Source organism: Astyanax mexicanus, chromosome 14 (assembly GCF_023375975.1).
Source record: "Astyanax mexicanus isolate ESR-SI-001 chromosome 14, AstMex3_surface, whole genome shotgun sequence".
NCBI classification, from domain to species: Eukaryota; Metazoa; Chordata; class Actinopteri; order Characiformes; family Acestrorhamphidae; genus Astyanax; species Astyanax mexicanus.
Window position 1 is genome coordinate 29364664 of NC_064421.1, and position 25781 is coordinate 29390444.

The following is a 25781-nucleotide window of genomic DNA, read 5'->3' on the forward strand; positions in this document are numbered from 1 at the left end:
GGTTAAATGAGAATTTTGTAATGTGTAGAGTTACTGAGAAGATTTAATGGAGAAAATGAACTAAATAAAGTGTAGATCCTTATTCTAACCTACCTTAGAAAGAGAAAACATGCCATCATCTTTTGGTGTGAGTGTGTGAGAGACAGAGAGAGAGAGAGAGTTTTGCAACACAGTGATGCTGTTTCAACAGTTTGGAGGAAAATGAAGTGTGAATGAAAGTACTGGATGGTTTAATGATAGCTTGCTGGAATAGCGTTCATGCTAACAGGACACAATTCAATGTCAATAAACAGCGCGACAGCACAAGCGGCCGTGAACACACTCTCTCTTATACACATACACACACCACACACTTTAGAACATGCAATAATACAAGCTGCTAGGAGATCAAATGCGTACCCATTACGCAAAATGCGTAGCTACTACTTGGCAGGTCGGAATTGATTTTTTGTCATTTGTGAATCGCTTCCCAATCGTTCATATCCGAATCAAGATCGAAATTTTCCCTCATCTCTACTGTGGGGTATATGTGTCATGTATAATTGACATTCAGTTCTGTGGATTGATCAATTCAGCCTTATAGTGAACATCTGTTATGTTGTTGTTTATTTTATTCTTCCTGCTTCCTGATTCCCTGTGAAGTGAATGGGGCCTGTTGTTGACATGTTGGCCGTCTGGAAGCCTCATTATCCTGGGGAATTTGTTTGGGCGTTGTATCTGCAGTGGCATCTGCCACAGGGCATGTCCACAGCGCCGAGGGGAGACTACAGTAGCTGTCTACAGGGGGAGCTGTTCAACCTGCCGTTTCTCCTGCAGTTGATGTGCATTAATGATCATGTCTGTTGCGCTTTTGGATGAATGGAAGCTTTGTTTTGGAGGAGCATCGCAGGTCAGATGGGCCGGGCTCTGCGTGTGTATATGAGGGTTTTTTTTGAGGCCTTTTAACAGCCCTGTTTTATACATATAGAGCTGGAACTAGGGCTGGGAGTAGAGCTGCAACGATTAGTCATTATAATAGACCGTGTACATATTATAAAAACCCCAAGTGTCAGTGCTGATGATGGTTAATGCATAACAGCACCACACTACACAGTGCTGGGACAGAAACACAGGGGGGGGAGGGGTGATGATCTCACTCTCTCAGTTTGAAGGTTATGGCAGAAAAATTTGCAGACTAATCGACAATTTAAAAAAATAATCAGAATTACCAAAATGACCATTAGTTGCAGCTTTTGTAGACTCACTGTTGTGCCCACAAATAGCTTCCCAATCAAATTGTTTGTTAGTCAACTATCGGAAATCAGTGTGTGTGTGAAAGAGAGGATAGATGACAGTAGATGACAGATGATCTCACACACCCATCTATCTCTTTCTTTGTGTCTCCAAAACATGTAAACACACCAGATAAGAGACAAGACAACACCCATCCTCACTCTTTATACATTCACACATATAGTTCTGCTGCTGTGAGTTACCATGATTTTGTCTTGCAGTATAGAATTGATTCTTAAAAACACAGAAAAAGTGTAATTGGTTTAGATTTGAAGATTGATGTCACATTAACCCAACGTTTAACAGTTTTAGTACAAATAACAAGCTGCTGACAGTTCAGATACCACTATATTCCAGTGGTGTGCAGTGAGGCCCTTCTAACCCTTCAGAGAAAAGGTAACAATAGATGCATATAAATCATTACATAATATTGTAAGTTTAAGCATGTATTTCATAAGTTAACTTAAATTAAAAACAGCAACTAATTCAAAGCATTAATCTGCGTTTTTCAGTTGCCACAGATTATAAGGCGCTCTTTAAATAAATGTCTATTTTTTGGTCTATTTTCATACATAAGGCTGATTATAAGACTCATTATGTGACACTAGTAAGGAACAGGGGTGTCGGCATGTTTTCCTTCCCATTCAGCAGGTATATTTTAAATTCAAACACGCACTTGCCTCTGAACGTTAAGTCGTGGTTAGCTAAACGTGGTTAGCGGGTAATGCTAATGCTGCTCCAGCAGCGCTAGCTAGGGTTAGCAGCAGGCAACAGGCTGATGATACTCACATATACACAACCTGAGGGGGCCTTCATTCTTTTTAGAAATACCTTAGATATCAATCATTAACACTATGATAATTTTACTTCTTTTAAACTATTTTATATTAATATAATTAGTCCGCATTTTTTTTTTCATTAATATCTAAATACCAACAGGGCCTTACGTAAAATTAGTTTTGAAGTGATTGTAGTAGGAGATTTTGACTTTCATTTTGAAAATGTTTAAGATTCAATAAAAAAGGCATTCACATCAGTTCCAGACTTCTAGAATTCTCATAAATTTCTCATTAAATTTTGACTCTTGAGTGTTAGCATGGGTATCCCAGATATAGATCGATGTACATATCTTTATATGTTACTGTTGGTTTGACAGCATTAGTTAATGATGAGGGGTGATGAGTTTGCAGTGTCTGTTACTGTCACTCTTTTTTTTTTCTTTTTTTTTTAACAATTGCTCAGGCAACCAATGACTGCAGCCGGCTCAACCTGTGCCAAGTGAGTAATGTCCTGTGCCTGAAAGAGTGCGCTGCTGGGCACGGTGAGGTTTTAATGCTCAGGGAGTTTATTAGTGGCACCTGAACGTGACTAATTAGCTACAGGCCAAGGGCTAGACTTTTATTTGGCTGGACTGTTCAGTATAAAAACATTAAAGTGTAATTACCAGCTTATAAAACTCTCTCTCTCAGATACTACGACTCTCAGCCCATCAGGACTATATATATATATATATCCAGCTCTGGAACAAAAGACCTAAAAGTAATCAGTTTTTTTTGTTTTTTTACCAAATTGAAAACCTCTAGAATATAATCAAATAGGAGATGGATGATCACAAGCCATCAAACCAAACTGAACTGCTTGACTTTTTGCACCAGGAGTGCAGGCATAAAGTTATCAAAAGCAGTGTGTAAGACTGGTGGAGGAGAACATGCCAAGATGCATAAAAACTGTGATTAAAAACCAGGTTATTCCACCAAATATTGATTTCTGAACTTATAAAACTGTATAAATATGAACTTGTTTTCTTTGCATTGTTTGAAGTCTGAAAGCTCTGCATCTTTTTGGTTATTTCAGCCATTTCTCATTTTCTGCAAATAAATGCTCTTAATGACCATATTATTATTTGGAATTTGGGAGAAATGTTGGTCATAGTTTATAGAATAAAACAGCAATTTTCATTTTACTCAAATATATACCTATAAATAGCAAAATCAGAGAAACTGATTCAGAAAATGAAGTGATCTCTTTATTTTATATATATATATATATATATATATATATATATATATATATATATATATATATATTTCTTTAATACCAGTGTTTAGCCTAATTGTTTCTGAGAGTCTGTATATTAGGTTAGTTTATATAATGAACAATGTAGATTATTAAAATTTGTCAACTACAAAATAATAACTATTCTTAATAGTTTTTATAATTTTATAGTAGCAGCAGTGTAGCTTGGTAAATTTTACAGCAGGCCCAATTCCCACAGAGCTTCTTTACCATTCCTGAACTGACACTGTTCCATTGTCTGAGTCTGACCCCCCCAGTTCTGTTCTTCTGATGTAAAACTGTGTAATAGAGCTTCTCACTTACACACACACGCCCTGCGTGACCCGTCTCTAATAATGGTAATTTTAGGCTTTATAGAAACACCTCCACCCTGTTACTGTAAGATTAACCTTAGACTAATGAGCTGAAATGATACACTGTATATATTATTTACACTGCAACTGCATTATCTGTACAGATATATATATATATATATATATATACACACTGCCTGTCAGAAAAAAAGGTCAACAGCTGTATTTAATATAAATAGGTCAGAGCCTCTCGAGTTATTTAACCCTAACTGATGCAGTGAGTAGCTTCTCATTTGTTCATCAGTTTTAGAAGAGTGAAATTATTGGCATGCATCTAGCAGAGAAAACATCTAAGGAGATTTAGAAACTACTGAAACTACTAAACTCGGATTAAGAACTGTCCCATTATTAATGAATGATTGTGATTGTGATCAGCAGTCACTTGTACGTTTGGTCAAATCAAACCGCAGAAAAACAACAGTAGAACTCAGGGAAATGTTTAATAGTGAAAGTAAGAGCTTTCCCCACATGAACAATGCAGTCAGTGAGACTAATCAGTTTTAGGAACTTGAGGCTAACCAGCAAAAACAGCTTCAGTTTGCTAGAGAGCAAAAAGACTGGACTCTGCAGACGGCATCATAGTGTGCAAGGGGTGGGTGGGGTTGTCCACCGTCCTGGTGGCTTTGTGGATGCAGCGAGAGGTGTAGATGTCTGTGATGGAGGGCAGAAAGACCCAATGATCCCCTCTCTCTATGTAGAACATGGTGAGGATGGGAGGAAGTAGAGGCACTGCTGGGCTTTCTTGGTTATGGTGCTGGTGTTAAGGGACCTGGTGAGCAATGTGAACTAGGGCTGCAACGATTAGTCAGTATTATTGACATTGTCGATAATATTTATTTATTGACTACAGAAGCCCAATGGGAAATGGGTAAATGTCTCACTTACACAGGTTACCCTCAACTTGGTCTGTGTCTCCAAAAGTGCCCAAACACAACAGATCACATATTTACTCACTAAATATCAACAATATCCATACATTTGAATGCCTTTAAAATCTCATGTACAGCTGTTTCTATTGTTTTAAAAGATGGAAGACATGGCTGAAATAAACGTAACTAATCGAAAAAAATAATCATCAGATTAGTCGACTACCAAAATAATCATTAGTTGCAGCCCTGAACACAGAGAAACTTGGTGTTCTTCACAGTTTCCATGGCAGAGCCGTTGGTCAGGGTTCCCGTGGGTCCTTAAAAAGTCTTAAATTAAACTCCTGGTAATTAAGGTCTTAAATTGTCTTAAATTTACTGGGAATTTGCTGTAGGTATTACATTTTCAAATGGTGCATTTAATGCCGGTGGGAAAACACAGTGGCCCACCGAGAACATCTAATCTGGGGGGAAAAAAAAGAACTAACTAGTTACCTAGCAAGCTAACATTAGCGGTGAGCTACCTAAGCTAACGGGAAGAGAACTAAGGTTAGCGGTGAGCTAACTAACATACTGACCTTACAGGCGAGTTAGCTAAGCTACCTGGAAGAGAACTTAGGTTAGCGGTGAGCTAACTAACATACTGACTTAGAAGTAGAAGTAGGGTCTTAAATTATATTTATCGAGGTCTTAAAAAGCTTTAAATTTGACTTTTAAGGGCGCCGAGTGGTCCAGCGGTCTAAGGCGCTGCCACTATGAGCGGGAGGTCGCAGGTTCGAACCCCCATCAAGCTGCCAGCGTTAGAGGGAGCAAAATTGGCCCTGCTCCCTCTGGGTGGGTAGATGGCGCTCTCTCCCCACATCACTCCTAGGGTGATGTCTGCAGCACAGGGCATCTGTGAGCTGATGTACCGGAGCCGAGCCGCTGTGCTTTCCTCCAAGCGCACTGGCTGCTCAGCAATGCTGCATCAGCAGCAGCTCGAAAAGAAGCGTTGGCTGGCTTCACATGTATCAGAGGAAGCATGTGTTAGTCTTCACCCTCCTGGTGTGTTGGGGCATCACTAGTGATAGGGGGAGTCCTAATGAGTGGGTTGGGTAATTGGCCGAGTAAATTGGGGAGAAAATGGGAAAAATTAGAAATAAAATTATAAAAAAAAATTGACTTTTAAAGTGGTGCAAGAACCCTGTGGTGTTCAGTGAAGGGTGGTGTCTGGTGGTCAACAACCCTCCAGAGTTGGTGCTAATGCTAACTGAGCAAATGTAAATTTTTAACATGTAAATGTATTTGAGTAAAAGTACTGTCTTTTAAAACCGCACTTAAAAATATAGTTTGTTTTAAAAGGTACTTTAGTACCACGTCTGCCACACAGACGCTAACCTGTGTAGCTGGTGTGAAATTACAATACCTGTACATGTGTAAAAATGTTTAGAAAATATCAATATTGACAGCATAAAGCTAATTTCTTACACAGACACACACATTCTGTCTCTTGTTGCATGAGTACAGGTGTGTATCCTGCAGTAGTGTAGTGTGTGTGTAAAATGATCAGCTAATTGTGGATGATCTCAGATCAGCTCAGTACTCACAGTACTATCATTCTACATACAGACCCTGTGCTGCATTCTGAGATGTGTTTGAAGTGCATTTCAGAGAAAGAGAGAGAGAGAGAGAGAGAGAGAGAGAGGGGTCTTATCTCTGAAAGGTGGGACATAAATGCGTTCTTGAGAAGACTGCATTTGTCATGGTAAACAAAACATTCCCATCTCTCCTGGCTGCAGGCGGCTGCATGCGTGCGCTGGTAAGGGGGAGCGTGTGTTTGTGTTATAGAGACAGATGTTGTGGAAATATTATAGTTCGTGTCATCCTTGGTTGATCAAGAATGAAATGAGAAGACAGAAACAGAGAGAGAGAGAGATGTATTAGGGCTGGGCGATATGGTAAAAATGATGTTTCACAATTTTAAAGGACATTTCCATGTCAAAAAGCATAATTCATTACAGAACCTTAAAACGTTGTTCAGATAAATATTTGTGCAGGTTTTTAGTGCGTATTTAATGTCTTTAAATTAAATATTATTTAGATTTTGGAAAGTTAATCTGCAGCGTTTGCGTGGTTTGTGTGGTTAGTGGTGTTTGTTAGCTCTGCTGTGTTGCTGTGCTAATAGCTACTCACTGTATGGGTTGAGTAATGCGCTCTGGAGAGGGGAATCCTGCCTTTATTCATGCTGGTCTTACACATTCTACTATTATGAGTCAGAAATGGCAACAAAGAATTGTTTAAATTTAACAAAATAAAAACTAAAAGAAGTCAACATGCGCACAAAGCTACATGGATGTGCTCTTATTAAATAAACACAATATAAAATTACGACAGGAGATATCCCAATGTCAATGATTGAGATGGGAGCGGCTACTTGATTTGCACCGAACCACTACTAACCAGTACTACACTTCACTTCGTGTGTGTGTGTGATAAATAGCCCTTGCCAACAAATGAATTGCTCATGGCCGACGCCACAACTGATCACTGCATTAAACAGCAAGAAGCACAGCCCTCTGGGAAATCAGCCAACTACCATTCACCTTGACCTAGCTGTCCCCACACACACACTCTCACACATACACACTGTCTCACACATACACACTCTGTCTCACACTCACGCACACACACTCTCTCAAACACACACACTGTCACTCTTACAGACTCATACAAACATACTCACACACACATACTTACACAAACTCGCACATTCTCTGTAACACAAACTCTGTTACACACACTTTCACACAAACACTCACTCTTACACACACTCTCTCTCTCACACACACACACTCACACAAACCCACACACACACACTCTCACACTTACACTCTTATGCTCACACACACTCACTCACACACGCACACATACTCATACACACACTCACTCTCACACACACACAAACTTTCTCTCTGTCTCACACACACAAACACACTCTCACCCCCTTCTCTCTCTTTCTCTCTCTCTCTCTCTCTCTTTCAGGTTGCCGGATGGTCAGGTAGAAGGTGTTGGAGCTGTAGGGAAGCTGCGTAGTCTGGAGGAGCAGCTGATCCGAGCCAAGGAGCAGATCAACTCCTACCGCAGCCTGCCTGCTGACGGTGAGAGTTTTACACACACACACACACACACACACACACCCACACTATGCACACTCATGCACACTTTTTTGTCTCTAAGGCTTTCATTGTGTTGTGACAGAGGAAGGTGTGTGTGTGTGGGAGGGGTCACAGTGATGTACAGTTCACAAGGGATTGGTTTACTCACCGTGACACTGACACCTAGCCACACACACACACAAACACACACACACACACACACAAACACACACACACACACACACACACAAACACACACACACACACACACAAACACACACACACACACACACAAACACACACACACACACAGGTATTGATTTCTCGTTGTTAGAGTAATAGTGCAGCATGATATTTAGTGTGTTATTGTTATACTGTGTGGAGTACAGTAAGCCCCACCTATCACAGAATAGTAAAATATGATAAATGTCTGCACCATTATAGGTGTAATGCTATACTGTGTGATTCTGTATGGGGTTCATAGTGTACAATCAACGTGTGAAGATGATGATCTCATGCTTCCTGTACCCTGCACTCTTTTACAATATGACCCCCATGAATTGTGGCATTATTATCTTGGAATATTCCCGTTCCTTCAGAGAAGAATGAATCCACTGATGGAATAACCTGGTCTATATTCAGTATATTCAGGTTGTCAGCTGACCTCATTCTTTGGGCAGATACTGTTGCTGAACCTAGACCTGACCAACTGCAGCAACCCCAGATCATAGCCCCGCCCCCACAGGCTTGTACAGTAGCACTAGGCATGATGTGTAACCATTTCAGCCGCCTCTCTTCTTATTCTAATGCTCCATCTCTCTGGAACAGGGTAAATCTGGACTCATCAAATCTTCACATGACCTTCTTCCATTGTTTCAGAGTCCAGTCTTTAGGCTTCCTAGCAAACTGAAGCCGTTTTTGCTGGTTAGACCAATAAGTGCTTTTCTTAAAGCTACACAGCCGTTAAGACCTAATTACTCAAGTTCCCTTCGCTGCATTATTCGTGTGGAAAAGCTCTTACTTTCACTATTAAACATATTCCTGAGAGCTAGTGCTTCCTTCCTGGAAGACGATGTTCCCCCACTGTTCCTCCACTGTAATAATATCTTAGACAGTTCTTAACCTGATTTTAGAGCTTTTAGTAGTTTAATCTACTTAAAGGTTTTCTCTGATTGGTGCATGCCAATAATTTGACCGTTTTCATGGCCACAGGATGAGTTTTCCATGTTGTTGTTTAATAAATGAGAAGCTACTCCCTGCATCAGTTTAATAACGTGATTCCAGCTGAAACGCATGCAGTAATTACTATAAAATTACCTTGGTCTAAGCAGTGTCTCTGTGTGTTTATAATGTATGTGTATGTAGGGCCAGGGAAGAATCAGGAGGAGCTGAGGAGGAAGACGGAGAACGGTGTTCGGGAGCTGTGGTATTTTGTGAGGAATGAGGTGAAGAAGCTGGCGCATGTGGAGAGCGGAGATCTGCAGAAACACATCGACGTCCTCCTGCATAACCTGGGGCACCAGCAGAGGTACCCTTAAACATACACACACACACCAAAATCTTCCACACCCACAAACACAAGATGTTTTTTAAACACAACACTGAAAGACCTGCATTATATGAAACTCCACAATGCTCCCGTTTTTTGATACTTGAATTCATTCAGAATTGCACTGTGACTCTTCTCTTCTGGTTCTGTGCTGCTGGTTTGTTATTTCTGTGCTGTAATAAGGTATATACACTAAATTCAATAATTACAGCTTACAACACAGCTTTCATCACACCTAAAAGTCCAGACCAGAGTCTCAACAAAGCTTGATGTGTGTCTTAAATTGTTTTGTGTAATGTGTAGCCGTCTGTTTTTGGCCAATTTCGCCTTTTGTCTCCTTTTTCTCTCAGCCAATCACATACTGAAAACATAAAACACGTCAATAAATCATAAATCAACAATAAATCATACCAAAAGTCATTCTTTTAGTACCGCTAACAGTGTATAAAAAAAAATGCATAGAGTGCCCGCCACTACCCAGGATGCCTAAATCGGAGCAAACAAGGGTGCTGTCATGTTATCTTGACGCGATGCGAACGTACGGATGCTCACACAGGATAAAGGCGTCTCATTGTACATCAAACAGAGCTGCAGTTCTCATAGACATATTAAAGAAACGCTAAGATGTGTCTCCTTTAGGTGGAGCAAAATTTCAAATTAATTGACTTCTAGAATGATTTGTTGTCAGCTGTCAAGTTGGCGAGTTGTCTTTCCAGGTGTTGTGCTAAATTCTGCTCCCTGCCTGAATGTGTCTCTATTCTTCGAGTGCAGGTTTGTCACACAGCAGAACAAGTGTACCAGATTCCCCTTAAATTTCCTTTATTTGTGCTTATAAATAAAGGTGAATCTACAGTTACAGTAGATACAGAATCACCAGCACCATAATCTGTTGTACTCATACTACTGTGCATCCCCAAGGGGAGGCAGATTTCAGCACAACACCTCTTCTTTCTACCACTTCTATTGTTTAATAGGTAAAGATAATTTCTGTTATTGGTTTGAAATTGCTCGAATTTGAACTTTCACACTGCAAATGAAGCAGATCATGGTTTACTTCATCTGGACCGAGAACACCCACCTCTTTTTGGTCGGACCAAAGGTTGGTTCTTTGGTCTGGACCATGGTTTTCTCCACCTTTTACACCTTCTATTTTGGCTCGGACCCAAACTGATAAGTCTAGAAAGGTCTAAATCAAACCAGCTAAAAGGAGAATTCTACAGAATTATGTTCTGTCAGAGAAAACTTCAAAAATGGACCTCCTCCAGCTCTGTGAGGTAACATGAATTATTACAGTAGTTGAACATGTTCTGCATTGACTGTAATCTTATCTTTATGCGCAGGTCCATCATGACAGACCTGTATCATCTGAGCCAGGCAGACGGAGCTGGAGACTGGAGAGAGAAGGAGGCGAAGGAGCTCTCGGAGCTGGTGCAGAACCGGATCACATACCTACAGGTAACCCACAGCCTTATTAGAGCAACACTTGTGTTACCGGTTCCTGCTGTATATTATTTTATTAAAATATATTCTATATTTGTTCTGCCAGAGATTTTGGCCTCTGTGTTCTCTGTTTGTATCTTTGTATCATGAATTATGAGGCGCATTATGCGACAATAGTAAGGCACAGGGGTGTCGCCATGTTTTCCTTTTGATTCAGCAGTGGTGAGAACTTCAAAACTAAGCTATTAATTAACTATGTAATTCTGAAAAACGAGTGCTGGATGTTAATCTAAACAGATTTCACTTCTGAAAACTGTTTATTTGTGTGAGTAAAGTGCATCCATTTTTTTTCCACAGAAAGCTTAGATTTCCAGATTTCCACTTAAGGCACGGCATTAACATTAGCAGCTAACTTCTAGCGCTAGTCACCTCTGAACGGTGAAAGTGCTAGCGCTTAGTTTGGTTAGTGGCTAATGCTAATACTGTCCCAGCAGTGCTAGCTGGGGTTAGCAGCAGGATAATACTCACCGATAACACTCACTCTTCTGAATGGAGAAGGAGCTAATGCTTAGCGTGGTTAGCGGCTAATGCTAATACTGCTTCAGTCTCGGTGCTGGAACTGAAACTCTGCCTACTCGCACCCACTCTCCACTTATTGTCAATCCCATTGGTCGGCAATGCTTCTGCAGAAATTTTCATAGAACCCTAGTGTTTATAGACACTAGAAGGTTTTAAGACTGGGAATATGAACATAAATGGAAATTACTCATCCGTCCGTCTGTTCTGTTCACTTTAGTTTGGGCTCTACCTTTCTATTAATCATTATATTAATACGGTACATTTATCACAGCTCCAGAATCTCATATTCGCCCCGCTGTGAGATGTTAAGTAGAGATTGATTAACTCTGGTGCCCGGGTCACCCGGCGGGTGTGTTTATTGAACAGTAATGTGTGTTTTATTTATTAATTTATTTATTAACAGGAAACTGTTCTGCAGGCTGAACGAATTTCACAGTTTCACTATGTTTCCTGCAGAACCCGGCGGACTGCAGTAAGGCGCGGAAGCTGGTCTGCAACATCAATAAGGGCTGTGGGTACGGCTGCCAGCTGCACCATGTGGTCTACTGCTTCATGATCGCCTACGGCACACAGCGCACGCTCATACTGGAGTCTCAGAACTGGCGCTACGCCACCGGCGGCTGGGAGACCGTCTTCAAGCCCGTCAGCGAAACCTGCACCGACCGCACCGGAGCCTCCACCGGACACTGGTCCGGTCAGTATCACACACATATACACATCACACTGCTGATAGAGCTGTAAAAACTAAAAATAGAAGAGAAAACTTCGCTAACAAACTTAAAATTGGTTTGGAAAAGTTGCTAATAACGTAGAAAAATTAAAATCGTAGCTAAGCGCTTTCTGTCTGAAGAGTGGTTGCTGTGGTGTTTACTTTTGGTTAAATGTTAAGGTCCAAAAATATGGCTGATAGAGCAGTGTCAAAAAACAAGTGTTTAAAAACAAAACATTCATTCTTATGAGGGTGAAGGTTTTCTAAAAAAATAAATTCTAGCTAAAAAAAAAAAAAAAAACTCACTGTTTTGAAAAAAAAAATAGCTGCCACTATGATCAGGAGATCGCCGGTTCGAAACAGCTGCCAGAGCCCTGAGAGAGCACAGTTGCCTTTGTTCTCTCTGGGTGGGTAGATGGCGCTCTCTCCCCACATCACTCCAAAGGGTGATGTCACTCAGCACGAGGCGTCTGTGAGCTGATGTATCAGAACCGAGTTGCTGCGCTTTCCTCCGAGTGCTCTTTGATGCTACTTAGCAATGCTGCATCAGCATCATCAGCAGTTCAAAAAGAGGCGGAGTCTGACTTCACATGTATCGAAGGAGGCATGTGTCCTTCACCCTCCTGGTGTGTTGGGGCATCACTAGTGATAGGGGGAGTCCTAATGAGTGGGTTGGGTAATTAGCCTTGTAAATTGGGAAGAAAATAGAATATAAAATGTATTAAAGGCTGGAAAGATTTGTTGACGTAATCGATGATTAATCAATCATTTTTAATTTATATGCACTACAAAATACAAGGTGCTGGATGCAGAACGCAGCTCATTTATTTCACACTCCCAAATATTTCCAAACACAACAGATGTACAAACAGTGCTGTATTTACTCACTAAATATCAGCACATTCCACAGTAATGCCATATCTTCTGGGCTCGGACAGAGCTTTAATGTTATGGACAACAAACAGGGTGCATTGAAACTGTGGTCACGCCCACAGAAAGCATGAGAAAAATAATCGCTGATTAATCTGTAAATCAAAGGACCGATTAGTAGACTGCAGTAATAATCATTAGTTACAGCTCTTATAGAAAAAGAGAAGAAGATAAACCTGACCGTAAAGATGTTGAGATAAAGTGAAGCTTATTTCGGGACGGCTTACTGAGGCTCGCAGCGAAACCCCGGCCAAATCAGATCAGTCAATTAAATTAATTAGCGGAGGCTCTTTCAAGGAGAAGAAGAGCACAGTTCTCAGAACAGAAGGTAAGGTCACATGACTTCTATGATGCAAATAATAATAATAATTCAAAGGTAAATGGGTGTACAATACTGTGCCTGGTGGGAGCGTCACCATAATTACATTATTGATTAGTCATGTCAGATATTTAAACATGATATCAATCATTGTTGCTGACCTTAATATTGCCCACTGAGTGCTTGTTCTTATACAGGCTGACTTTCCTATACAGGAAACTTTCCTTTACTCAGATTTTATAAATATAATATGATTTTTATATGATTTGTTTCCTAAAATTTGATTTAAACCATTGCATTATATCAATACAAATACGAATATTTAAATTTTCTAACTAAAAGGCGCACTATTTGGTCTATTTTCATATATAAGGTGCACCGAATTATACAGCACATTATGCGACACTAGTAAAGAACAGAGGTGTTTTCTTTTTAATTAAAGTAAAGCTAAGTAAACAAAGCTGTAATTCTTAAAAATATATATATTTTAACGTCAAACGAGTGCAGGATGTTAATCTACTAAGCGCTTCCTATTTCCTTTGTTTTGTTTTTTTTTTAAAACAGAAAGCTTCGTTTTCCAGATATCCACTAAGGCTGGGTGCATTAGCATTAGCAGCTAACCTCTAACGCTAAACGGGGTTAGCAGTTAATTCCGCCTGACCGAGCTACACTGAGGAACCCTGAGTGTTCTGGTAAGCCAGGGTGATATTAGCTAGCGGTACATCCATGTAGCTTGTTTTAACATGGTAAACAGTCCAATATGCGCGCCTCTGAACATGGATGCATTAGCATGGCCGTGGTTAGCGGCTAATTCTAATAAAAAAATTATAAAATATTATTAAAAAATGATTACAAAATATTGTAAATAATCAGTCCAGTGGGAGGTGTGCAAAGAAGCTTCACTATATTTACATATAGAGTAGGGTATCAAATTAATAATAATAATATTAAACTAGATTGCAGTTCCTGCAGAAACTGCGAGTGTGATTGCAGTGCTGGCTGGTATCTGCTAAGGTGTTGCTAAGGTGTTGCTATGGTATCCGGGGTGGTTGCTAAGATGTTGCTAGGTGGTTGCTAAGGTGTTGCTAGGTGGTTGCTAGGGTGTTGCTAGGCGGTTGCTAAGTGGTTGCTAGGGTGTTGCTAGGCGGTTGCTAAGGTGTTCCTATGGTATCCGGGGTGGTTGCTAAGGTGTTGCTAGGTGGTTGCTAGGTGGTTGCTAGGGTGTTGCTAGGCGGTTGCTAAGTGGTTGCTAGGGTGTTGCTAGGCGGTTGCTAAGGTGTTGCTATGGTATCCGGGGTGGTTGCTAAGGTGTTGCTAGGTGGTTGCTAGGTGGTTGCTAAGGTGTTGCTAGGCGGTTGCTAAGGTGTTGCTATGGTATTTGGGGTGGTTGCTAAGGTGTTGCTAGGTGGTTGCTAGGTGGTTGCTAAGGTGTTGCTAGGCGGTTGCTAAGGTGTTGCTATGGTATCCGGGGTGGTTGCTAAGGTGTTGCTAGGTGGTTGCTAGGTGGTTGCTAAGGTGTTGCTAGGCGGTTGCTAAGGTGTTGCTATGGTATCCGGGGTGGTTGCTAAGGTGTTGCTAGGTGGTTGCTAGGTGGTTGCTAGGGTGTTGCTAGGCGGTTGCTAAGGTGTTGCTATGGTATCCGGGGTGGTTGCTAAGGTGTTGCTAGGTGGTTGCTAGGGTGTTGCTAGGCGGTTGCTAAGGTGTTGCTATGGTATCCGGGGTGGTTGCTAAGGTGTTGCTAGGTGGTTGCTAGGGTGTTGCTAGGCGGTTGCTAAGGTGTTGCTATGGTATCCGGGGTGGTTGCTAAGGTGTTGCTAGGTGGTTGCTAGGTGGTTGCTAAGGTGTTGCTAGGCGGTTGCTAAGGTGTTGCTATGGTATCCGGGGTGGTTGCTAAGGTGTTGCTAGGTGTTTGCTAAGGTGTTGCTAGGCGGTTGCTAAGGTGTTGCTATGGTATCCAGGGTGGTTGCTAAGGTGTTGCTAGGTGGTTGCTAGGGTGTTGCTAGGCGGTTGCTAAGGTGTTGCTATGGTATCCGGGGTGGTTGCTAAGGTGTTGCTAGGTGGTTGCTAGGGTGTTGCTAGGTGGTTGCTAAGGTGTTGCTATGGTATCCGGGGTGGTTGCTAAGGTGTTGCTAGGTGGTTGCTAAGTGGTTGCTAGGGTGTTGCTAGGCGGTTGCTAAGGTGTTGCTATGGTATCCGGGGTGGTTGCTAAGGTGTTGCTAGGTGGTTGCTAGGTGGTTGCTAAGGTGTTGCTAGGCGGTTGCTAAGGTGTTGCTATGGTATCCGTGGTGGTTGCTAAGGTGTTGCTAGGTGTTTGCTAGGTGGTTGCTAAGGTGTTGCTAGGCGGTTGCTAAGGTGTTGCTATGGTATCCGGGGTGGTTGCTAAGGTGTTGCTAGGTGGTTGCTAGGTGGTTGCTAAGGTGTTGCTAGGTGGTTCCTAGGTGATGTATATGCATAAATTAGATTAAATGGTGTTTGCACGTTGCTACGCAACGTGCAAATACATCAATCAGCTATGCACGCTAGGTTGCTCTGGCCGTTCGGGGGTGTCCAAACTTTTGACCCGTGGCTCCATTACACACAGTACTGGGGGGCCGGGGTGTCCAAACTTTTGACCCGTGGCTCCATTACACACAGTACTGGGGGGCCGGGGTGTCCAAACTTTTGACCTAATGCTGTTTTATCCCATAGCTGCTCCATACACTCACAGTACTGGAGTTCTAGCTACCTGTCCTTCGATCTAGCTGCCGTCCTCCGATGGCCCCATTCATTCCAATGGGGCCACTTCGTACGACAATCGTACGAAATCCGTACGTCGTAACTTTTCGTAACGCATATTTTCGGAAAGAGCTCAATAAGTTCTACAGGTCCTCAATTGGTTTCATCTTCGTATTTTAAAAATTGCGATGTCCACGGGCGTGCAAAGTTCTGCCCATTCATTTTCAATGGGCAAAAAAACGCGTACTTACGAAGTTTTTACGAAAAACGTTATTCCGATCGGAAAGCTGTATACAAGCCCACCATTCCCGATAAGGACGCACGTTTTCTCTTTTGAACGAAGTCGATATTTCGAAAACTGCGGCACTAGTTAACCGGACAAAAAACAGGTGGAATAATAAGAAGAAGAAGAAGAATAAGACTTAAGAAGAACAATACTGTGATTGCATTACTGCAATCACACTAATTATCATTAGCAGCTGCTTTGCTTACAGTATCGGTATATATTGTGATTTATTCATTTGTAACCGCAGTATCATGATGCACAACCTATCGCCAATACACTAATGAGGTGTAGAACTGGTTCTGCTTCTGCTATGGAACCTAAATACAGCAGGAATCTAGAACCGATATGTAGTGTTATATACACAGCATAGCTTTCCAGCAGTTCTGTTGGAGAGATTTTGTCTCTTTAACCTCCGGTTTCCTGTGGGGAGGCGCCGGTTCTGGAGTGAAACCAGGCTGAGCGGAGGAGCCGTGGGGAAGGAGAGAAGAACGCCTTCTACACATAAAAGCAGTGACCTCAAAACACAGCCGGAATAGCTTTACAGTCCCACACTTCCTTCTTTTTATTTTTTTTATGTGTATGTGTCTGTGTGTGTGTGTTGGTTTAGGTGAAGCCAATGATCGGGATGTTCAGGTGGTTGAGTTGCCTATTGTGGACAGCCTTCACCCCCGCCCCCCCTACCTACCGCTGGCCGTCCCGGAGGACCTGGCCGAGCGTCTGCAGCGTCTGCACGGAGACCCCTCAGTCTGGTGGGTCTCCCAGTTCGTCAAATACCTGAATCGCCCGCAGGCATGGCTGGAGAAAGAGATGCAGGAGGCCACCGCCAAGCTAGGCTTCAAACATCCTATAATAGGGTAAGAAAAAGCACACTCATATTCATACTAACTGACCTGAGGTTAAATTGCAGTGGCTTGGCTTAGAATTCAATTGGTAATGGTCCAGCTTCTCGATCAGCAGCCGGAGTCCGAGAGAGAGTACTATAGATCATGCTGCTGCTCTGAGAAAATACATTAGGTCATGCTGCTTTTCCATCAGCAGCCAGAGTCTGAGAGACAGTACAGTAGGGCATGCTGCTTCTCCATCAGCAGCCAAATTCCGAGAGAGAGTACAGTAAAACACGCGGCTTTTCCATCAGCAGCCAGAGTCCGAGAAAGAGCATTAATTCCATTGTAATGCTGTTTGGTACAGGCATCTGTTGGCTAATGTATCAGAGCTGGAGATCCGGTGCTTTCCTCTGAACACACTGTAATGCTGCCTAGTGATGCTGCACCGATTGGAGGCAACCTCCTAGTGTCGGGATTATAATTAGTGAAAGGAGAGTTTATATTAATGGGGATTATACTGATACACTAATACACAGAGTGTATACGTCACCACGTACAGTGCCAACGGGCTGTGCTCCTGCGCTGGTTCCCGCTCCAGCTAAGTGTGTGCTTGTGCCCTCTGCAGGGTGCACGTCAGGAGGACTGATAAGGTGGGCACAGAGGCGGCTTTTCACCCCATAGAGGAGTACATGTTGCACGTGGAGGACGAGTTCCAGAGCCTGGCGCGCCGCATGCACATCGACAAGAAGCGAGTGTACCTGGCCACAGACGACCCCTCGCTACTGCACGAGGCTAAGTCCAAGTAAGTGTGTGTGTGTTTTTGTATTTTCTAGGGATGCACCAAATTTTCAGCAACCCAAAATATTTTAATAAAGCACTTAATATTATATTATGTTTATGTTAAAATTATAAGCAGATGCTGACCCTGCTGAGGCCAGACCTGTTTGTTAGCATCACAGATCTCTACTGAGTCTACTGAGTCTGGCTGTTAGCATGTTGTTGTTGTTAACCCACAACTGTCCTAGCTCAGGTTCAAACAGCAAGCCTGAGCCTGTGCAGTGTTGTCACCAAATGTTAGCAAGTAATCCAGCTCAGAAAACCAGCCAAAATCTTTTTGTTTCCAGTGAAATTTACCACACACTATTTGGTTAAATCAGTTTTAGCTTTCCTTTATAGTTCCATTCACTGCACTGTGCGGAAAAGCTCTTACTTTCACTATTAAACATTTCCCTGAATTCTAGTGCTGTTTTTTTATTATGATTTGATTTCACCAAACCTTTAAGTGATCGCCGATCACAATCATTCATCATTTTTTCAGACCAAATTCCTTCCTGAAAGATGATGTTCTCAAACAGGATCATACTGTCTACCCACCTGGTTGTTTAACAAATAAGAAGCTACTCACTGCATCATTCAGGGTTAAATAACTTGTTGCAGCTGAAATATAATCATGCATGCTGTAATTAATTATCCAATGGGAGGCCCGTAACTACTCACTGCAAATCGTGACCTATATCTACATGCAGTGTAGATATAATAATAATTAATAGAATTGTATTTGCTCTTTCTTTAAAAATGTGTGTTTCTTTTCAGGTACCCAGATTATGAATTCATCAGTGATAACTCCATCTCGTGGTCGGCCGGTCTACACAACCGCTACACTGAGAACTCACTGCGAGGCGTCATCTTAGACATCCACTTCCTGTCTCAGACCAACTTCCTGGTCTGCACCTTTTCCTCCCAGGTACTCTCATACACTTCACTTTCCGAACTCTATACACACTGACCATTGTCCTGACAGGTAGTCAGTGGCTCCTTTTCCTACCTATTTTTATTTCTACCTTTTTTTTTTTTTCTTTTTCAAAAGATAGAAACAGCTGAGCGTGGAATTTAAATGTGCAGAAGGTGCTTAAATGTAAGATGTTGTGATATTTACAGAGTAAACAGGTAATCTGTTGTGTTTAAGCACTTTTGAAGACACAGGCTGAGTTGAGTGTTCACTGAGTGAATAAACTCATTTGTTACCATATTTAGTTTCTTTGAATACGTCCTGTTCCTATTTAAGGTTTTGCATGTGGATAGTTAATTGAAGTGGAGTCAAGTTCGAGTGGGACAGTCACATTTGGCTGTTAAGTAAACTGTGGTGCTGCCCCATGGTTTCAAACCATTAAATTTATATACTGTATTTTCGCACTATAAGGCACATTATAAGATTATAAGGCGCACTATCAAGAAACGTCTATTTTCCGGTCTATTTTGATACATAAGGCGCACTGGATTATAAGGCGCATTTCATGCGACATAAGTAACTAGTGGTAGGAAGAGGGTTGTTGCCATGGTTTCCTTTTAATTCAGAGGTCTTGCTAAGTTAACTAAACAAAACTGTAATTCTTAAAAAAAGTCAGACAGCACTGGATGTTATTCTACACAGATTTCTCTCCTGAAAACTGTTTATTTGGGTAAAACTGTAAAGTTTATTTACAGTAAGCTTAGATTTGCAATAGCATTAGCAGCTAACTGCTAGTGGTTAGCAGCTAATGCCACTCGACAGAGCTACACTGAGGAACACTGAGTGTTCCGGAAAGCCAGGGATATTAGCTAGCGGTTCGTCCCACGTAGCTTGTTTTAACAGTGTAAACACACAGGCTACAGTCCGATATACTTTGCCTCTAAACAGCAAAAGAGCTAGCGCTGTGGTTAGTGGCTAGTGCTAATGCTGCTCCAGCAATGCTAGCCGGGGAAAGCAGCAGACTACAGGCCGATAATACTCACGTCTGAACGGCAAAAGAGCTAGCGCTCAGCGCTGTTAGCAGCTAATGCTAATACTCCTGGAGAAATTAAACTGAAACTTTTGTAAAACGCTGCACTTTACTGCTCCTTACAACCTGACTGGTAAAATTCACACATAAAAGGTGCACTGGATTAAAAGACACTGAATAAAAAGGCGCACTGATGATTTTTGGGAAAATTAAAAGATTTAGCGTTCACCTTATAGCGTGAAAAATACTGTAGTCTGTAATTGTGTCTAATGCTTTGGCCATTGCTTGTAATCCTGATGATTGGGATTTTATGGACGGTTCCTCGACTGTTTACTCATTAAATATCACAACATCTCACATTTAAACATCTTCTGCACATTTAAATCCTACACTACTTCTTTTGTTTTAATGAAGTGATAGAGAAACTAGAAGCTACGCCCACATGAAGCCACGCCCACAGTAAGCAGATAGTTGCAGCCATAGCTGTAACCACAGTACACCGGTGCCAATAAAAATCCATTGTTTTCTGTGAGGCGTCCATTGACTCCCGTTTCTCTTCTTATCCTGTACCGACAGGTCTGTCGCGTGGCCTACGAGATTATGCAGACGCTGCACCCGGACGCTTCCTCTTACTTCCACTCGCTGGACGACATCTACTACTTTGGGGGTCAAAACGCCCACAACCAGATTGCAATCTACCCTCACCAGCCACGCACCAACGAAGAGATCCCGCTGGAGCCGGGAGACGTGATCGGCGTGGCCGGGAACCACTGGGACGGATACTCCAAGGGCATCAACCGCAAGAGCGGCCGCACCGGCCTGTACCCCTCGTACAAGGTCAAGGAGAAGATCGAGATGGTGAAGTACCCCACGTACCCGGAGGCCGACAAACTGCTTAATAAACAGTAGAACGAGTGGACGAGCAAGAGAGAGAGAGAGAGAGAGACTGTGGGGAATATGTTCTACTAAACTGGATACAGTAGTGAAGCCTGGACCTCCTGGATAGAAATGCACTGTGTGTGAGAGTGTGTGAGAGTGTGTGAGAGTGTGTGAGAGTGTGTGAGAGTGTGTAAGGAGAGGGGGGGAGTTGTGGGACTTACTTGACAGGGTTTTGGACCCGTTTCTAACCCTGGTTTCTGGACCTGATGTCCCTATACTGTCCCACTTGTCGTTAAGTGGCAATCAGGGTTGTATAAAGGAAACTCCTTAAGAACGAAAGAAGAACATGAACAACAAACGCGCCACTGCAGGTACAGCCCCGCCCCCCTTCCCCCCGAACGTCCGGCGACATGAAGGGAACTGCATTTCTTTATTTAATTAAATTTCAAAGATAAAAAAAAGAGATGAAAAATCAGGAGAAGCGCTCCAGACTGCTTTAAACCGAGGAATTCCAACTCTTCAGACTTTGTTTCCTCTTCCTGTGTGAAGACTGACCATTCCACCCCTTCTTCTCACTCCTTTTCCTGTTCTCTGTTCATACACTCCAGTCGGCCAAGCCATCATCTCACTCTCCTCCGCCACCCAGTGCTTTTATTTTCCTCTGCCATCCAGTGCTTTTAAAAATTTTAAGATGTTTTTAGTTGTTACATTTAATTTCATAGTGTGTTTATATGTATGTGTATGTATGTGTATGTATGTGTATGTATGTGTGTATGTATGTGTGTTTGTATGTGTATGTGTATGTGTGGAGCCGGACCGTCTTATACACTGATGCCACATGCTGCGTAGGGCCTTGCCTGTTAATACAGCCCCTCACTAGTTGCCTACTGTCAGCAACTAGAGAGGAGCCCCCTTGAGGCGGATTCTGATAACAGTGTCATTGTAATATCCTGCATTGACCATCACAGAATTTAAAGGGTCGCTCACACAGTTTGTTCAATTCATAATTCATAACCAGTTGTTGTCTTAGGGGCCCCAGGCCAGATCGGGCCCTTAGGCAGTTGATTGGTTTACTTGCCTTGTTGTGACGGGCCTAGACACACTGATATTTTTATACTGTGTACTATAAGTCCTGATCCGATTATTGTGATACACAACTGCTGTCTAATTTCTCCAGACTTTGTAGTCTGGTCTAATTTTTCCAGACCTCGTAGTCTGGTCTAATTCTTCCAGACCTTGCATTCTGGACCAATTCCTCGATACCTCATTCTCTGGTCCAATTCCTTCAGACCTCGTAGTCTGGTCCAATTCCTCCAGACCTTGTAGTCTGGTCTAATTCCTCTAGACCAAGGGCCCGCAAGTGTGAAACATCTGGCCCATGAGGTTGTTTGAACTATAAAGAGCGATAATGAACATTTTTTAAATATTTCTCTGGCGAACTTTAGTTTACACACCTCCCCTGTCTCTCTGTCGCGTGCCGTGTGACTTTAGTTTCCGCCTGTTCTCAGGCTCCCTATCTCCTCATAATGCCTTTTTCCCCGGCTGTGTCCCAATTCACTCGTCGGGGCATCGGTAGTGTGTTGGACCGCAATCTTGACAACACCGGTTCGCGGCCAAACTAATTGTCAACCCCTGCTCTAGACCCTGTGTTCTGGTCTAATTCCTCCAAACCTCAAATCTGGTCCAATTCCTCCAGATCTTGTAGTCTGGTCCATTTCCTTCAGACCTCATAATCTGGTCCAATTCCTTCAGACATCGTAGTCTGGTCCAATTCCTCCAGACCTCGTAGTCTGGTCCAATTCCTCCAGACCTCGTAGTCTGGTCCAATTCCTCCAGACCTCGTAGTCTGGTCCAATTCCTCCAGACCTCGTAGTCTGGTCCAATTCCTCCAGACCACTTAGTCTGGTCCAATTCCTCCAAACCTGATTATATTATTGTGCTGACAGTACCCTGGGAAGATGCCATTGAGGAAGCTTATAAGTGGAAGAAGCTTCAGTACTCCAACCTAGCAGTGGAGGCAGAAGACAGAGAATGGAAAGTAAAAAGGTGTTTCAGTGGAGCTGGAATGCAGGTTTTTTTTAGCCAGAACAACAGCAGAGATCTCATAGAGATGGGAGTCAGGGGACAGTTTCACAGATGGGTAGCAAAGAGCTTATGGATACAGCGGAGAAGATCAGCCAATGTCTGTGGATGAAGAGGAATAGTGCAAACACCAGGGACTGTAGCATCTTTATGCTTCAACAGAAGTTGCTGAGAAATCCAGCAATTTACGCTAAAGACAGTAATCAGTCAGGGAGTGTCATGACAGTGAGCTACTTCTCTGTAACCCCTTTTTTTGGATTTTTAGTTGAAATCTGTGCACCTGGCTGGTTACCTGCTTTAATATTGGTGTGAAGCTCTGGTTGGTTAGAGTGCTAAGGAGTTCAGCTTATCGCAACTTTTTCTTTTAGGACCCAGAAAAGTCCGGACTCAGTGTGCGTGAGTGTGTAGCATGGTTGTGAATCAGGTGCCTCAGAAGAACGTCTGATGTCTGATGGAACAGTGTTCCGAGTTGTGACTGCAGAGCCTTACGGAGAGATACGCTCCCGTCCCCTCGGCTCCTCACTGTCCCATTCACCTCATCTCTCCATCCTGTTTATTTTTTTCTTTCAAAATGTTGCTTTAATGATATTAAGTTCTAAAAGAAAAAAACTAAAAAAAGAAAATGATCCATGAAATGATGTTTTAAACTTATAAAATACTAATATTAATAATAATGATTATGATAATAGTAATGATGATGATGATTATGATGGTAAAAGGAAGGAAAACGGTCATGGTGATAAAAGATGGAATATTGTTGTAACAGGTTTTAGTCTTTCATGAGAAAATATTTCACATTTTATGTTTGCCAGGGCATTGTCTTTGATAAGCAGATCAAATAAAATTGATCAGCCAAACTTGAGTGGGCCTCTGTATTTCTTGTGTGTGTATGTATTGTGTATATTGTGTGTGTGTGTATATTGTGTGTGTACACAATGATGTTACTACTATTGTGGTTAAATACTTTTTTTTTTTAAACGGTTAAAATGTAATTATAGTCGAAAGCGGCAATCTGCGGGTTCAAATACATTTAGCAGAATGAGGATCAGTGCTGAAACTGGTTGGCTAGTAGCGGCCATATTTTTAGATTTACACTAATTTTGACTTCTTTCCTCAAATTCACATTCTGTAAATAATCACACATTTTGATAGGACCTAAAGTTCCTGACTTCTGTCTATTCAGGTTTGTAAAAGCGGTTTATGAACAAATGTAAAGCAGAGTTTTAACTTAGTAGGGATTTCCCAAAGACTGCCCATAGGTCAGTTCTTACAGGACGCTTCCCACAGAACTCTTTCTACAGGAAGCTTAATACCGAACGTTCCCACAGGACACTTCCTACAGGATGCTTCCTATCGGATACCACCCACAGGACAATTCTTACAGAATGCTTCCTTCCAAACGGCCACACAGGGGTTGCTTCTTAGTGGACACTGCCCATAGGGCACTTCTTACAGGACCCTGCCCATAAGGCACTTCTAACAGGGCACTGCCCGTAAGGCACTTATTACAGGACACTGTCCATAAGGCACTTCTCACAGGACGCTGCCCATGGGGCACTTCTTACAGATGGCTGCCCATAGGGCACTTCTTACAGGACGCTGCCCATGGGGCACTTCTTAAAGGACGCAGCCCACAGAAGACTTTCTACAGGATGCTTCCTACAGACACCACCCACAGGACACTTTCTTCAAGATGCTTCCTCCCGAACACCATCCACAGAACACTTCCTACAGGATGCTTCCTACTAAACGCCACTCACAGGAGATCACCCATAGGACACTTCTCACAGAAGGCTGCCCATAGAACAATTCATACAGGAATCTTTCTACCGGACGCCACCCACAGGACGCTGCCCAACAGATGTCACCTACAGGACAACTCCTACCGGACACTGCTTACAGAACACTTCCTACCGGATGCCGACCATAGGACACTTCTCACAGGGTGCAATAAATAGAATATTCTTAGTCTAGCCGAGATGACACAGAGGGGTTTAAGAACTCCAGCAGCACTGCCGTATCTGATGCTTTAAATATAATCCACACGTTTCTCTTTAATCAGCTTCTGTCTGCCTGTGTGTGTATCGCTGTATACAGAGCAGTATTCCTTATTTTACTACACTACAAACTCTTGACTTAAATAAGCGTATCATATACTGGGTGGGTAAACTAGATAAACTATATGTGGGACCAGGAGTTTCACTGCTGTTCTCTCCAGAAGCCCATGCGAGTCTGTTCACCAGGTGCGTGTTCTGTTCCCTACAGCAGCATGAACAATGTGTCTCCTGGGCCTTCACCCACACTCAGGTCACCCACAGGCCGCTTTTAATTAAATGGCAAGCAGCCTGCTTAGAACGGGTATTTTAGCCCAGCTGTTTCTATTAATTAGCCTTTTAATTGGCCCGTGAGCGGTATCGTTAATACTGGGACTGATAACAGTGGAGGAGTGGAGTCAGTGGTGCTTTCTTAAGTGCTTTCTTTCAGATCAGCAGATGCCCTTGTGTGGGGACCTGCACTCCCAGGAATACAGATGAACCGGCCTGGTTAAAAAAGAAAGTTGAATGTGGGATATCCTGAAAAAAAAAGATGCACTAGAGGAGCAACAATGACACAACCCCCAAAAGAGGAGTGGTTTAATAGGTGGAGACCATTGATGTTTTTTTCCTCCTTGTCTTTTCTGACAGATTTATTCACTAGTTTCTGCAGTTTGGCTTCAGTTGGCTAAAGTCGGCATCACTAGTAACATATTAAGCGTTGACTGGACCCTACAGGGGCTGCCCAGCTTGTGCAATTCTAGATTGCAGAAGGCTCATCAATACAAGCCATTACCATAAGGTCTGCTGTGTCTCTCAGGACAGTCTTTAGAGTATGGTTGAGATTTCAGGGGACGGACAGTACTGTTGGAGAGTTGGACAAGGCCGTAAAACGTCTTTACCCCTCAACAGAAGGAAAAGGTTTTGAGGATGTTCCAAACCACTGTAAACAGGAGCTTCCTGAAAGATTAAGTTG

At 42.5% G+C, this 25781-nt stretch overlaps 1 protein-coding gene across 1 annotated transcript in view; it reads left to right on the forward strand.

The window, feature by feature from the left end:
- The window catches only part of fut8a (fucosyltransferase 8a (alpha (1,6) fucosyltransferase)), a 69023-nt gene extending 45389 nt beyond the window's left edge, over positions 1-23634 (forward strand). Inside the window, exons 3-10 of the mRNA XM_007244663.4 lie at positions 7589-7704; positions 9067-9229; positions 10591-10705; positions 11726-11963; positions 16836-17082; positions 17678-17854; positions 18646-18796; positions 20388-23634. Coding sequence (XP_007244725.3) covers positions 7589-7704; positions 9067-9229; positions 10591-10705; positions 11726-11963; positions 16836-17082; positions 17678-17854; positions 18646-18796; positions 20388-20720 — 1540 coding nt within the window. The 3' untranslated portion in view covers positions 20721-23634. The remainder of the gene's footprint in view (positions 1-7588; positions 7705-9066; positions 9230-10590; positions 10706-11725; positions 11964-16835; positions 17083-17677; positions 17855-18645; positions 18797-20387) is intronic.
- Positions 23635-25781: the final 2147 nt, after the last annotated feature.